Raw genomic sequence first — 16513 nt, forward strand, 5'->3', positions numbered from 1 at the left:
CACCCCCACCGCTTTCATTTCAGGAAGCGAAGCTAGCTCGGCTCGGCGGCGTATGGTAGCCGCAGCGCCGCCACAATGTCCTTTTTCACGCTCGAGGAGCGAACCTTTCGCAACGGAAGCCAAAATGCGGCTTGTATGGAGTGAACGCGCGTCGAGAGCCGTCGTCTCCTTTGGGTTTTGAGAGCGCAAATGATGGACTGGACGCTGAGCAGCCGGGCCCTGCTGTGCTGCTTTTTGCTTTACTCCGCCGCTCTGCCACTAAAGGTAACAAGCAGCTGACCTTTTAGTTCACACATTCTCCTGTAAGTGAGGAATTATGTCTTCAAAGTGTATATTGGTGATTAGCTTGCGACAGAAGGAATAGAAGCACTTCATGAGATCGGGCGCTCCAAAGGACATGACGAATAAACGTGAAATGGCGTAATTGGTAACATCCGAGCGACTGTGACTATTATGGTGGTGCAGTAATCATGAACGCAATTGTACGCTAAAGCAACATGTGAATCTCTTATCTGGAATGTTGATTGGATCATGTTGTGCATCCTCCACTCGGCTATAAAAACAGCAGTCAAGCTGTGATGTGATGTGAAAATGCTGTTCATCTTGTTAGCACAGGCACGATGGAGACCACATTGGAGTCGCATTCATTGCAGTGCAGCAGGGGAAGTGTCAACGTGACTTTGTTTTAGAGGGCTCCACGCGTTTACACAGGAAGGCAATCAAGCCATTGCATGTTCGATCTCGATTTTATTTCACGTGAAATCCGATGATTGGTTGATTTTCATTTTTTTAATGAAGGACTAGCATTCAACAACGGATATTGATTGGAGGCAAAACTGCATTGATGATTTGGGAATAGCCTGAGTGCCTCACAAGAGGTCCCGGGTTCCAATCTCGCCGCAGGCCCTACCAACTGTGTTCTGTGTCCTTGCTCTCCCCCTGCACGTTTTTTCCCCCCTGGATACTCCAGCTTCCTCCCACATTACAAAAAAACATGCATTTTTAAGTTCATTGGAAACTCTAAAGATGCTTTTGGTTTACAAGCGTTCCCACATTTGGTGCTGGTTGCTAAGCGACTGAACGGGAAGCAGCCAGGTGCATTCAGCTGGCGGTTTGGAGGTGAAGTAGACCTCAGCGCGGCAATATAGTGAGCAGCAGCTAACAAGGGAACGGCTTCGTCTGATTCTAATGGCACGGCAGGATCTGGGGGAGTTCAGGCTCCGTTAAGATGACGTTTGGCAGCAGTTGGAGAGAGTTACCCCAAATTCACCAAGCGTCGGCTTGTGCTCTGAAATCTCTCGACGCCATTTCTCCTATTGGATGCCATGAGATGTCGTTTTTTTTTTTTTTTTTTTACTTTTGATGATTTCAAATTACTACCTTGTGACATGAGAGTGCAACTTTCTTTCCAAAAAAATTGCTGGTAAAAAAAATCCACTTTATTGTGAAATTATCTTTTTTTCTTGGAATATTATGCTGTTTTTTTCTTCTTCCATCCATTTTCCGTGCCACTTATCCTTACTTCAAATCTTTTTCATTCATAAAATTAGAACTTTACTATCTTAAGCCCTTTTTTTTGTTTGTTTAAATGGCAACCCTGTAGAGAAAAAAAATCTGTTTTTATTGTGTTATACCCCCTTTCTTGTAAACAATGCATCTTTATTCTTGTTGAATTACAACCTTAAAATTGCAAGATGTGCAAAACTCCTGTATGTTCTCGTCAAATGAAAGTTTTCTTTGAAATTGGGATTTTAGTCTTGTACAATCATATAACCTTGTATCTCAAAATATGAACTCCAGAATGATATCACTACTCTTGTAATATTTCATTTTCGTTTGTGAAATTCTATTCTCTTGTTGTCTTTCCCAAATCGTGCTGGGCCCAGGCGCGACCTGGGCGCAACCAGCACGCCTCGCCGCGTTAGCTTGAATCAACAAGCAATGTTAGCTAAACAGATGATTCAATGGGCTTTATAACAGCTCATCCTTGTAGCCTGGTCTGCCACCCAATTTAAATTCTGTTAATTTCGAGGAAAATTAAGAGAATTAAAAAATGTTTTTTTGGGCCCTGTGGTTTTAGTTTGTATTTTGTGCACCTGTGATGTCTTTATCGATAGGACGACGGCATGTGCCTCAGTTAATGTTTGTTGCCTTTTGCTGGTCACTGTGGCCTTCTAATGCTGTCGCATTGCTTTTGTCACATAAATAAGTTGTGGTCTTGTTCTATCTTATCACAGCTGCAGATTGGTTGTGCTTTGACAAAGCGCGCCCGTGTGGGGGTCCGGGAACACGTGGGCCGCACTCTGCTGAAACGCCACCACGTTTTTGATAAACACATACGCGACGCTGTTTGACATGTGCTGTTGCTCTCAAAGAGTTCAAATCCGTCCGTGGGCAAAACCTGAAACGTAATGGCCTGATGATGGCTTTGTCTAAATGCAGATTATTTTACCGCCTAATATTTGCTTGTGCAGAACTGCAGATTTAGCTCATGTTGTGTTACATATTAGCATAGTAATTATCTGCCTGGCTCTCATTCTTCATTTGTGTTTGTTATGAACTTGAAGAAAGCTAAACACCCTTGGGATGGTCTTGTCTTTGCACAGCCCTTGAGGGAAACTGGCAATTACTCATTTCATATTCCCATTGTAGTGCGTGTGGATTGTGTGACCAGTGGTAGTGCTGCATTCCCCCCAATGTTTGGCCCCATTGTTTGTTTGTTTATTTATTTTGTCTGCAAACGGCTCATTTCCATTAAGTGGAGAGTGGTGGGCTTCTCAATAGTCACATTTAAGATGTTCGGTAAACTGTGTGAATAAAACTCCTGTTTCAAGCCCCATTCCGAGCCAGTCGACCGATTTTTGAGTCCTCAGTCAATTGGGTCATTGTTTGTCTGATGGTGCGGTTTCGTTGATCACGTGTGAACGCTATAATTCAAACTCTTAAGAATTATCCTGTATGTTCATTTAAAATACTATTTTTAGTATTATTGGGTTGGCTCTTGGAAAGAGTTTCTCTCACATGTTCATGTAAGACGACCACTGCGGAGTTGATTCCGAGTTTCAATGAGCAGTTTGGTCTGTGCAGATAATTCAACTGGATCTCTCCATTTCCCCTAATTGTGCTTCTTTGTGTTGACATAACACAATAGTCATTCTTCTCAGACCTTTTTAGCACCGTGACTTGCTTTTACGTCAGTGCCCGGCAGAGCGCTTAATCCCCCAACTCAACTGTTGGTGGATGGCTTGCTTAAGAATTCAGAAAGTCTTCTTAAAGTGCCGGTCAAAGCCTCGTTTCCATCAAGTAATTATGCAACTTCTGGCTGTTTCATTTCAAAAAGTTTGGAGGGTACTGAAATGCAGTTTTTTAAATCAACAATTGAACACAATCAACCACCGTATTATGCCTGTCTCAAAACTTGTGAATTTGATCAGCCTTTTCCTCAACTTCTTCTCAAACAAATGTCTCTTTGTTTGTACTTATCGACCATCTGTCCATATAAACTGAGAATTGCTGCGACTGGAGCCGCCCAGTTCTCCAATATTATGAAATCATCTTACACGAGAAATGGATGCCATGTTCTAGGTGGAACAGACATTTTTTCTTTCTGCATCATAACGCAAAACTGATGTCCTTCAATGTTTTTGTGTTGTGAGCTATTATCTGTCCTGCTTGAAATGTCAGGAAACAGAAGACTGTGAGTTCAGTTCTTGCAGTGGCAGGTGCACAATATTGACACAAATGCTTGACTAGGATGTGAGATGACCGCAGTATCTTTCATGTTACAGTCCAGCTCTAATTTACAGCTTCTTCTTCCTGTTTCAAAATGACGTGCATGACATTGCATTGCTTTTTGTTTTTGTTTAGCATGAGACCCAAGAGGGTTGCCCGATGTGAACTGGTGGGCGCATTTGCACTCCATGACAGACTTGGCAACCCTGAAATACGCCCGCCCCGCCCATCAAAATGCTAAATGCTGAGATGAGTCGAGAAGCAATTATCGATGGGTAATCTGCATGATATGCGAGGGTTTATTTGCACTTCACTCCAGACGAGCATTCGAGGGGATGAGTGAGAGATTTCAATCCGTACCTCAGAGGTTCTGCACAACGAGTGCTCGGTTTTTCTTGGCACAAAGAAAATATATTTGACAGCATTGAAACTTTTCTCTTTCCCAAATTGGCTGTAAAACCGGGCCCCCCATAAAATGAAAAAAGAATACCACCTACATAGAAGAAAAGCTAACCCAAAACCAGTTAAACTCAGTTGTCAAAAGCTGCATTTTCCGAATTCCATCGCAGCTGAAACGAGCAAATGGCCTGAACTATCGTCCGCTTCGGAAGAAGCCAAGTCACGTGGGTTACTCGCATGTGGAAACAATCCTTAGTTTTAGTTTAGTTTAGTTTAGTTTAAAAAAAAAAAAAAAAAAAAAAATAAGGAAACTATATTTAGTTGACTTGGGTTCAAGGACGATGCGGTTTCAGTATATTTGCATATCATTAGCCTAACAGCATAATCGCCCGTATCATTTTTTATTTCGTCACACTGAAAAAAAAATCCCAATGCACTTGCTAAATATCGTGCTGTTTAATAATGTCTGTGTTGGTTGTCAGTCATTCATCCTCGGTAATCCACAAAAGTTGAATGGAGGAAACTGGACTCTTCTTGTTTTTTGTTGAATGTGTTGCGTTTTTGTCTTGTTTTTCCCTAAAACATAAAAAACAATGACGCTTTCAGGCTAACAATATTTAGAATTTATGTGTTTACATTGCATCTGTGGCACACTTGCGGGTTCATGCATTAGTCCACAGCTACGCAATACGTTGAAAAGCATTTTCCCCCTGAGGGAGGGAAATCCACTCACGACAAGCCAAACATGTTTTTCCTTTCCTACAATCAAACCAAAGTTTCTAAAACCAGTTTTTGGAAGTTCCCACCGGCCACTGTCCAACAATTGTGGTTTCGGGGCCCTAGAACACAAATGGCTTGTGGCGTAAATGACAGAATGTAAGGAGAAAAATCATACACACTTAACACACATACTGTAGATATGACCTTATTTTTTCCAAGTTTCTTTTGTGGCTGGTATTTCTAATGTCAAGAAGTAAATCAATACTTTTTCTTCGGATCTGGAGCACATGTACAGGGGTTTTCACTTATTTTGACCCGAATCGCTGATATTCTCGCCGGGGCACCTAGCGCCACCTACGGGACCCGAGTGGAACATTACTGATCGCCGTTTGCGACATGGCATTGCAACAAATGAGCAAATTCTCCAATTTTCTTCCTTCTTCCGTCCCACTTTACTTTACATAAGGCATGAAACAAGTTTTGAAGACGTTTGGGAATGCCCTGGTCTCGATAGCTGGCATTCCCTCTCTTGTTTTACTTGTAACACAGGAAATGTTGTAAGTTTAGAAGCTTAAGTTGCAGTTAATGACAGCGTCTGTGATTTGTTTCAAGCTGTTGATGTTCACAAATCAGATGTTTTTTTTGTGTGTGTAATCTCTTCAGGTGTTTTCCAGTGCCAGCACAGTTTCGCTGCCTGAAAGTTTGCTCTTTGTGTCCACCCTGGATGGAAACCTGCATGCCGTGAGCAAGAAGTCTGGCTCAATCAAATGGACGCTGAAAGAAGGTAAAGAGGAGAGGACCAGAGAGAATTTCCTTTTTTGTTGAATCCACCAACCCCAAGCCACCCACTCTTGTTTTGTATTACATTTGTATTCTGCTTATGCAGTGATTCAAGCATATATGTAATGTGAGTATTCAAAATGGAATGGATAATCAGACTGCCTGCAGCTTTTAATCAACAGTACAAATAGAGGAAAACATATCAAGACTTTGACTTTTTACTGACTCGATGTTTGCGTAAGTTTGCGCATGAAAATGTTTCCAGGATTACTACATATTTGTGTTTGGGCTGCACTTGAGTCATGTCTGTAAGATCTTCTGTTGACTCCCGAACTTGTGTAATAATTAACCGAGAGAGGGACAAATATGGCCGCCTGTGCTCAAGGTCAGAGTGGGCAAGGGCGAGCCAACATGGTGAGTTTCCGTGCCGGTGGAGGCCCCGCTCGCTGTGGACTTGCAAAAGATAAGCTAGACCTCGGCGGATATGCCCGTGCTCTCCTACGTTAGAAGAAACAAATGGACAAACTCTTGAAGATCAATGTTGGCCCCATTTCCCATTCTTTGGCGTTTAAAACAACTACCGCTATAATTTCAATGTAACGGGAAAGGACTCTGGAGTAACAAAGGCTTAATGAGTCCTACGTCTCACTTTTCACATTCATAACTGTTGCACAACTATAAAACCTAGTTAAAAAGTTAATCGGGCAATAATTAAAGATGACTAGATTCAATGACTCTACCTCAGAGTTATTCACTTTACGTATCTTTCATAGTACAATGTTATATGCCGTCTTTGCGTTGCGAGCACGAATTTGGTGTAGTTCTTTCTCGAGATGCAGCATAGACAAACAATCACCTCACCCAGAGCGTTCCTAATGACAAAGCAGCCGCCTTCACCGCATCTGTTGAAGACATCGACCGGTGATTTACGCGTTCGACATCAAGTCGGCACGGGTGGGAAGCAGAAATCCTCCGCGGATCATGCCGAATCCACTCGCGCGTGCTCCGCTCCCACTGTGACATCCCGGTGGCTTAACACGGCTCGAGGCCACACAGAAAATCTTTGTTGTTGTATTTCTTTCACCCCCTGTCCGCAATTACACTCCATGAATAGTGACACTTGTTTAACGTAAGAGTTTCTGACCAACCTCAGGTAATCCTACCCCCCCCCCAGTCTCGTTGACTCAGAATCAGCGCCATCTGGTCCACGCCCTGTATGGTCACACGAGTAAAAATGTTGTTTGGTACATGTTAATTTTTCTCGCTTGTTTTGAAAAGATTTTCATTAAACCAATTTTTCAAGACAATAGGTGGGATGGTGATTTGGTTTTAGAAGATTAGATAAAATATGAGGGGGGAGGCAGCGGCGGCGGCAGTAAAATCCAGATGTCGGGGCGTGAAGCTGGGCGAGAGACTAGTTGCTTGGTGTGGTTTAACCGAATGCGAGAGTGTAAAAGTAAGTCTTAAATTGAAATTTAAACATTTAGTTTCAGTTAGCCGCTCACATTTCAGGTAGGTAAGGGATTCCAAAGTACTGGAGGTGGAATAGAGAATGTTCTAGAACCTGCTGACTTTTTAGCTCTTGCAGTCACCAAAAGATCAGGTGCTAAAACTAAAACCATGTAATATTTTATGCGTAAGAGACAAAAATTTGATCAAACTTTCTAGTCCTCGGCAAGAGTCGAACTGCAGTATTTCGTACTAACTGCAGGCTTGGAATACTAACCGGGGGAAGACCACAAGTATTCAGTTGTTGCTCGTGCAAGAAGCTAATAATAGCTTTTTTAAAAAACTATTTTTTTTTAAACATTTTGTTAGACTTTTAATATATAGGAGTTAATTGGAATCAACGGAATGAGAAAGAAAAGACGGGGAATAGAAAATGAGCAAAAGAAAACCACAAAATGTCAGCTTCTGCTCAGCCAGCCTTCATGGCGACTAGTGGCAAGTCATGTCGAGTCAAGTTTATTTGTGCGGCCCTGAACCACAAAAGAGTCGTGCTGGGTGCTGATCATCTCCGACTGGCACTGACGCACTTGGTGCAAAAAAATGGCACAAAAGCCCCAAAGAGATAAAGGACCAAGCATAAGACGCACTCCTCCGCGTTAATCCTCGGTTTTCGGCGCAGGTGGATTTATGGTGGTTCCGCTTTATCGTAAAGTTTCTTTGGGATTGTTAAGAACCTTAGATTTTTGAGAGATATTCCATATTGATCTGAGTTGATCTTGCTTTTGCTGGGGTTAAATGTTCTCGCTCTCCTGGTCTACTGGTCACAGTCTATTTTGTTGACTTCTGCTTTTGTCACTCTTGCAAGGCAACTTACCGGTCTCCAATTTTCCGTCCTTACAGATCCAGTTCTTCAGGTCCCCACGCATGTTGCAGAGTATGTAGCTTTGAGTGTACAATGGTTCAACTGATTTAGACCATTTTAACTTCCCTTTAATTTACCTGAAACTAATTACTGTTCATTGCACTCGTCATTGGTGTAATGCAACCTTTTTTTTGTTTTTTTCCAGGCCGGCTTTTCTGCCTGACCCCAATGATGGCAGTCTGTATTCTCTGGGTGGAAAGAACAACGAAGGCCTCACTGTAAGAGGAAATGACTTCAGCACAAACACTTTTGTCTCACTTCTCCCTCTCATTTGTTATCATAAATTAAGGGAGGGCCTTCTGGTTGGCTCATGTTTATTCATTGTTCTCAAACAGAAATTACCATTCACTATTCCTGAGTTGGTGCAAGCGTCTCCCTGCCGCAGTTCCGATGGAATCCTTTACATGGGTAAGGGCGATTTCAGTCAAACTGCTACCAATGTAAATCAAATCAAGTAGCGGAGAACCGTTCCTTGAACTGTATATTACAGTTGGGCATTTCACTACATTTCCTTCCTGGAGAAAAATGAACACTCAATGAGTCATTCTCGCACACATTTTTTTCTCACCAACTCGATGGGCTTGACTCAACCTCGACTGGTCACAGCGGAGTAGTTTACAGTCAGTTACTGTAAATCATTACCACACAACCACGTGCGGGTCCTCTGTTTACAACGGCACTTCAAATGAACAATCAAACACAATTAAAGATGAAAATGATCAAAAATGAAAGTGTGTCACTTGAACCTGATTACAACGCACTGACAATTTTTTGGGGTGGTGTAAAAATTTGGGGAATGTTTTGTGTGATACCGTCTGTAGAAAATAAATAGCAAAATCTATCTATCCCCCGCGAATAGGGCGGCGACCACTGTATTCTTACGCGTAGCGCGTCGTTGACGACCTCCAACCTGCGTCTCTCGGAAAGCGTTTCCAATGCCCAACCGTATTGTATACTTCAAAGGTTTTTCCAACTATTGACAACATTTCTTCAGCGTAACGACAGCGTTAAACGATTTTGTACGCGTGTGTAGGCAAAAAGCAGGACCTTTGGCATGTGGTGGACCTGCTGACTGGCGAGAAGCAGCAGACGCTGACGTCGTCCTTTGCCGACATGCTGTGTCCGTCCTCATCTCTGCTCTATCTGGGACGCACAGGTATGCAAAACGAACGCATCGTGCCAGGCAGCTTGACGCTTTTCCTCCTGCACATTCATTCTTATGTCGGTCTATTTGCATTGGCACCCATTCCATTCCGTCCACCTGGAGTGTTTCAGCAACTGTTGACTCGTATAGCTCCTCATACGCACTTTGACCTGCACCTACAAGGTTTCGTATTATTGGAAGCAAAGGGGGCTTCCTGATAATGAGATTTTGGTGTTGACCAGGGTTGAGTTTCCCTTTTTGACCCACTTCTTTGTTTTGACCATCTGAAATAGATACTGGGCACTTTCCGGCATCCCGTGCCTGGCTTTTGTCTGTTACCTAAGCAAAACGATACATTTACTGTGTCGCGTCAAAGTGGATCCGTTCTCATGGCTTGCGTCTCTCTCGCAGAATACACCATCACCATGTATGACACCAAAAGCCGAGAGCTGCGCTGGAACGCCACCTATTCGGACTACGCCTCCACCCTTCCCGATGACGACACCAAGTACAGTAAGTCACCGAGCCGCCGTCGCTCTTCCGTGACTTCACCCGACGCTAATCCGCTCCGTGGCGACATTGCAGAGATGGCCCATTTCGTGTCTAACGGCGACGGCCTGGTTGTGACGGTGGACAGCGACTCGGGCGACGTCCAGTGGGTCCAGAACTACAACTCGCCGGTGGTGGCCATGTACATCTGGCAGCGCGAGGGCCTCCGCAAAGTCGCCCACACCAACGTGGCCGTGGAAACGCTGCGCTACCTCACGTTCATGTCTGGAGAGGTGGGCCGCATCACCCAGTGGAGGTACCCCTTCCCCAAGGAGCAGAAGAAGCCAGACAATAAGTTGATGTAAGCAAACACAGTTCACGTACAAAGTGACAAATACCATGGTGGCTGTAGCTTTGTTCCTTTGTTCTGCTGAGTAAAGTACCACAAAGTAGATGAGACTAAATCAACAGCAGTCATTTCGGCTCGATTCGTTAATTCCAGGCAATCTAATGAAATGTCATGATGATGCCCATCCCGAGTTCTGTAGTAACAAACAGTTTCACGCTGCAGTGCTGTTTTATAGCGATTTTGTATTTTGTTGACGCCTTATTTTAAACATGAAAACCAGTACTTGTTGATCGGTGGAAATCTCCGGATTTTCATTTTCAGTCCAAGCTCACGCCTGTCAATTCACCAGTGGCTCTATGGTATCGTATATTTCAAAAAATGTCCCTCCACTGTTTCAGGGACACTTTGTATGTGGGTAAATACTCGACCAGCTTGTATGCGTCCCCCTCCCTGGTGCATGACGGCGTCACAGTGGTGGTGAGTGACACTTGTGTAGTTGTTCACACTCCTTAGGAAATGATGTGACCGTAGCACATTTCGATATTTGTAATTACTTTCCTAAGCGACACTTTTTATTAATGGACTCTAGCTGAAAGTGATGGAAAATAAATTGGAGTCCAATCTCAAGTAACTTGCTGTTTTAAAAGAACACATGCCTTCATTGTACTCTTAGGACACACGTGACCAGAAAACATTTGTGGATTCCTTCAATATTTGTTTGCGTATGCAGCCTCGAGGCAGCACCTTCCCCATGCTGGAAGGTCCAGACGGGCAGGAGGCGGACGAGGACAAAGAGTGCGTCATCACGCCCAGCACCAGCGTCAAGTTCAACGCTGCGCTCCGCCAGCGAAACCGCATCAACTATATGCGCAACTACCTGCTGCTCATCGGTACAAAGTCTTGAATTGTCCTTTTAGCAAACACCACACACTGTTTGCAATTTTAATTCAACACAAGACTCACTTTAAAGGTCATCATGAGACGCCTCCCGAAGCTCACAACAAGATCCTGGAAAGATTCCCTGACAGCTTTCCTCGTAACCAGGGCAACGTCATTCCACCTACCAGCAACAAGAAACCTGAGGAGGTGTGCGTGGGTTTTTTTTTTTTTTTTTTTCCCTCCCCTCTCTCTCTCTCTCTCTCTATCTCTCTTCTTTCGATGCCATAACACTGCCCCCGGGTGTAAATGATTGTTTTCTCCACTGCCTGCTCTCTTCATATTATTAGAATGTGAAGAACGTTGTCATGGATGACATTCCGCCTTCTCCCATGCCGGAAATATCAGTTCAAGAACCCGGGCTGAGCGGTCGCACTGTGCGCCCGGAAGCCTCTGTGGACTCCATGCTGAAGGACATGGCCACCATCATCTTTTGCACCTTTCTCCTGGCGGGCTGGGTGGCCTTTGTGATCACGTACCCCAAGGCAGGTTATATACCATACCGCCATCTAGTGGACTGCGGGAAAAGCTATAGTATCTACACGCTGACATTTGACATCTTCAAATTTGAAGGGTTGTGTCACACAAATGTAATGTCATGTGCTCCAGTTTTGCTAAAACGTACGGATAAGTTATCACGGTCGTCTTCAGTTCCACTGTGTCTTGTTTTGTGCCTTTTGAATTCTTTTTCTGTCTGCTGTTGTCACAGAGCGTCCACAAGCAGCAGCAGCTGCAGCATCAGGAGTTCCAAAGGCAGATGGAGGAGAGGTTGGAGCTGCTGCAGAGGCAGCAGCCTTTCCCCCCTGCGGACATGTCGCTTCCCTCTGGTCCCGGACGGCGACTACCTGGAAGTGGCTCACGCTCGCTCGGAATGCTCGGACCACAGCAGCCCGAACGTCACCCCGCGTGCCTCCAACCACTCCGATCTCTCCGTTTCGGAGCTGGGCAGCTCTGCCAATGAACACGAGGAAGGAGGTGGAATCAAGATGCCGTTAGCGCTAATTGTTTGCGTATGTCTATATAAAAGACAACTTTGACGCTTTGCCCTTTTTGTCTCATCAGACGACGACTCCAACATTGTCAGAGTGGGCAACATAACGTTCCATCCCAAACAAGTGTTGGGCCATGGTGCTGAAGGTACCATTGTGTACAAGTAAGTGCGAGAAAGACGTGAGGATATTGCAGGACTGGGGAATTTGGCAGTAAAATAACATTCTTCTTTCCCAAAAAAATCTTGATTCCATATTTTAATCAGTTTCTCTCCCCTTTTGCTTCTGGAAAAATCAAATGACAATGAAAACAAGGTTTTGCTTTTTTGCCGTCAGTCACGCTGCATGGCTCGGCTGCTTTTTCTCTTTCACGCGGTTGAACAGGTGAGCTAAGGTGACCTCCAAACGGAACATTTGCAGTTTGGAAGCAAACGTTTCCAACATGTCAATAATGGGCACCGTGTCCTTGGCAGCCTTCGGCCCCGTTGACTCTGCGATTGGCTTCCGCCAGGCTCCGTTCGTGTCGTACAAAACGGGATGTTGCTCATGTTGTCTGCTTCTTGGTGGGAATTCAAGTCGCTCGTCGCTTTTTCCAAAAATGGTCGCTAACAAATCACTAGGGATGTAACAATTAATCAATTATTGGTTATCAAATGATTCAACAACTATTGTGCTAATTGATCAATCGTTCAGAGACCTTGTTTTAACTTCAAATTGTCCAAATTCTTGGGATTCCAGCTCGCAACAGTAAATAGTCTCAGATTTCGGTCGTCCTCCATGAAAGCAGACTGATGGGTTATCTTTGTGTTTCATCAAAATAAAACATTTGCAAACACCAACTTTTACTTTGGAAAACAATGGGCAACATTTTTGCCGATTTTCTGACGTACAGAGCAAACCAAGTGAATCATAATCAATTTATGTTAATGCATTTTCTGCGCTGTCAATTTGACAGAATTAATATTGAAGTTCTTGAATAAAGGGATGAAAACAAAAACTTGAAATCTGATTCATTGATTGATTGAATTATCAACAAATTAGTCTTTTTTTTTTTTTTTTTTTTTTAAATAATCATTAGTTGCAGCTCTACAAATCACTAATTAATTCTGATTTCGCAAACTAGCTCCTCTCTGTTTGCAGCCATGTTGTTAGTTTAAGCTGTGCTTTGAACTATGAAAGCTACTTTAAAAAAAAAAAACAATAATAATAATAATAAACATCCTGACAAACAAATGCGAATCAATTGATGAACCGCCCGGCCCTGGGAATATTGTTCATTGTTGATTGTTCAATGAAAGTTTGTATTGCTTCCCCAGGGGCCAGTTTGACAACCGCGCGGTGGCGGTGAAAAGACTCCTGCCGGAGTGCTTCAGCTTCGCAGACCGCGAAGTTCAGCTGCTGCGGGAGTCGGACGAGCACCCGAATGTCATTCGCTACTTCTGCACCGAGAGGGACCGCCAGTTCCAGTACATCGCCATCGAGCTGTGCGCCACCTCCCTTCAAGAGGTGCGCCATCATTCAGTCCCACACGAATCCCCCGCATGAATGTGGTTACGTAAGCAGTTGCGCCGTAAGCCGAACTCCTCTTTGCTCCGTCCAGTACGTGGAGATGAAGGATTTTGACCGACATGGACTGGAGCCGGTTATGCTGCTTCAGCAGGCCGTGTCCGGACTGGCTCATCTGCACTCGCTCAACATAGGTCATTGTTTTCAAACGCTCGTTCGACATTAGACACTACGTACAGCGCACCGTTATTCAACTTTGACCTCTCCCGGCAGTTCACCGAGACCTGAAACCTCACAACATCCTGGTGTCCGTGCCGAACGCCCACGGGCGGGTCCGGGCAATGATCTCGGACTTCGGCCTGTGCAAGAAGTTGGCGGTGGGCCGGCGCAGTTTCAGCAGAAGGTCCGGAGTGCCGGGGACGGAGGGCTGGATCGCTCCCGAGGTGCTCAGTGAGGACTGCAAAAACAACCCGGTGAGTAGCAGTAGATAAGCAACGTTTGTAGGTTTTTTTTATTTGATGAGCAAAAAAGATGCGACGCGGGTGTCGCGGTGTCCATTATTACAAGTGAGGCCACTTTTTGAAGAGATGAACTGCGCGAAACCACCAGTCAGAAGAGTTGAAGATGTTCAATGCGCGGCCTCTACTATGGTATTGAATGTTTGTTCTCTCGTCGTTCGGAAGACCTGCGCCGTTGATATCTTCTCTGCCGGATGCGTGTTCTACTACGTGGTGTCTCAAGGTCGCCACCCGTTTGGCAAATCCCTGCAGAGGCAAGCCAACATCCTGCTGGGAACGTACAGCCTGGACCATCTGCAAACCGACACGCACGGTGAGGCCCGAACCCGACCTTTCGGATTCCTAACCGGGCTCTGTGGAGATTTGTGAGCATCACCCTGTGCGGTTGTCTTAACCAGGCGACATTGTAGCCCGAGACCTAATCGAGCAGATGTTGAGCGTGGAGCCTCATCTGAGGCCCTCGGCAGAGTGTGTTCTCAAACACCCGTTCTTCTGGAGCCTGGAGAAGGAACTGCAGTTCTTCCAGGTCTGGCTTTTTTGCTCATATTAACACAATTTTAGTCATTACAATCGTAGCAGACGGAACCTATACGGCACTTTTGATGATACTCAGTCGTTTCTAAACGAATGCAAAACAAAATGTAGGATTCTTGATCATGTAAAGCTTGGAGTGGATACTTTGCTGCCCCCTGTGTTAGCTAGACAACACATTTATTTGTGTTTGTGGCGCACCGGCCGCTCACCAAAGTCCACGCTTTTCGCGGCTCGCAGGACGTGAGCGACAGAATCGAGAAGGAGCCGCTGGACGGAGCCATCGTGAGGCGGCTGGAGCGAGGAGGGCGGCCTGTGGTCAAGAGTGACTGGAGGGAGCACATCACAGTGCCGCTGCAGACGGGTAGGACACGAGTCCGTCTTCTCACAGCGATGGCTCGTTCGTCCGTTGGACTCGTTGGCGTTTATTGCTAAGGAGGACATATCTTTAAAGATATCAAACGAGCCGTGCAGTTTGACGGCTCATTTGCAAGCATTTAAGAACATGTTAATTGTCTTTGTTTGACAGTCAATTTAAACCGGGAGTGGCAATAAACGCCTTGATGGTTTGTGTCTGGAAATCTATCTATAATATTTCAAGTCCGTATGGCCGAGCTCTGTGTTGTCATGTTATGACTCATCTCTTTGCACTCCCATTATTGTCTCAAGCCTCGTGTCTTTTTGTCGGCTCACAGACCTGAGAAAGTTTCGTTCCTACAAAGGCGGCTCAGTCAGAGACCTCCTTCGCGCAATGAGGAACAAGGTCAGAATGCCGTCTTCTCGTTTCGGTGCACCGCTTCACGACTGTAGCGTTTGCAACCCTCAGACTTGTCCTCTCCGAACAGAAACATCATTACCGGGAGTTGCCCGCCGAGGTCCAGGAGACTCTGGGCTCCATCCCCGACGACTTTGTTTCCTACTTCACGTCCCGTTTCCCCCACCTGCTAATGCACGCGTACCTGGCCATGCGGACCTGCGCCACGGAGAGGCTTTTCCTGCCTTACTATTCCAAAATGGCAAAAGTGGACCACGCCCCAACAGACACGTCACACCCCCAAGAATCCACACATTCGTCGCCGCACGAGCCCGCCGCTTCTTCAGACCCGCCGGCCGAGACCGGCGAAGCGTCACCGTCGGACCCGCACTGTCGCGCGCTTGCCTCGGAACCCCCGACGTGGCACGTCGGGCCCGACGGGTCCGGTCCGGCATACGCGCAGCAGCCTGCGGACGGCGGAGCGGCGTGAACGCGCTCGTTCGGCGCAGGAACCGGGAGCTTCGCCTTAAATGTCGCAGGCCAATCGCCGCTTTTGTGTGCCGGCGGCGACCGGGCCTGCAGTGCCCGGGAGCCGCTCGCCCGCGACGGCCGCTGCGCCCCGCATTTAATAAGTGCCTTCCTTAACAGAACCATCCGCAAGGTTGACAACCACATCGCTTGTTGGATTTTGTGTCGTAGCTGAACTGAGCATTTTATAAGTCCAAAAATATTATTTGTCCCAAAAATGTCCGGCCTTCTATTGTGGGAATTATTGACAGTTATTGTTAAACGTGGGGTAGTTATACAGGTATTATTGCAATGCTGTATTTTATCAGTGAGTTTGTTCACTGCACAGATACTGTATGAATATTTTTTATAAACTTGATCCATGTGGCAAATGTGCCTTTTTTTTTTTTCCTTTTTTAATAACTTGACAAAATGAAAAACAAGACGCGTCACTGTGCTGTATGGCTACAGATGGTTCAAATGGACTCTTTGGAAGCTGCTTGTTAAGCTGCTCGCGCTTCTTTTTTGTCAATCAAGACTTGTGCGGATGGGCTACAAAAGGGACTGTCCTCTGAGGTTTTCAGGATCGGAACACTGTACTGCAGGTTTTTTTTTTAAATAATGATGTGATTATTCAACTTTGACTTTTAAGGTCAGTCTGCAGAGAGCTTGTGCTTTGGAACTTTCCACACGCGTCTTAAGTGCAGTTGGTGACGTGCACATTAAATTCTATTTTGTTTTTTACCTAAATGCACTTTTGTTTTCTCTCAGATGACAGAATCTAACTA

At 45.3% G+C, this 16513-nt stretch overlaps 1 protein-coding gene across 1 annotated transcript; it reads left to right on the forward strand.

Moving 5' to 3' along the window:
• The first annotated feature begins 23 nt into the window (after nucleotides 1-23).
• LOC133415163 (serine/threonine-protein kinase/endoribonuclease IRE1-like) lies at nucleotides 24-16440 on the forward strand. The gene is given in 23 exon segments (XM_061701001.1): nucleotides 24-264; nucleotides 5515-5635; nucleotides 7981-8014; nucleotides 8148-8220; nucleotides 8338-8410; nucleotides 9036-9158; nucleotides 9558-9659; nucleotides 9732-9996; nucleotides 10383-10461; nucleotides 10715-10874; nucleotides 10955-11070; nucleotides 11211-11405; nucleotides 11630-11737; nucleotides 11739-11895; nucleotides 11983-12073; nucleotides 13226-13415; nucleotides 13510-13609; nucleotides 13689-13888; nucleotides 14099-14246; nucleotides 14332-14459; nucleotides 14705-14828; nucleotides 15160-15227; nucleotides 15310-16440. Coding segments are annotated over 23 exon segments (3129 nt in total). The 5' UTR covers nucleotides 24-189; the 3' UTR covers nucleotides 15709-16440.
• Nucleotides 16441-16513: the final 73 nt, after the last annotated feature.

Source organism: Phycodurus eques, chromosome 16 (genome assembly GCF_024500275.1).
Source record: "Phycodurus eques isolate BA_2022a chromosome 16, UOR_Pequ_1.1, whole genome shotgun sequence".
NCBI classification, from domain to species: domain Eukaryota; kingdom Metazoa; phylum Chordata; class Actinopteri; order Syngnathiformes; family Syngnathidae; genus Phycodurus; species Phycodurus eques.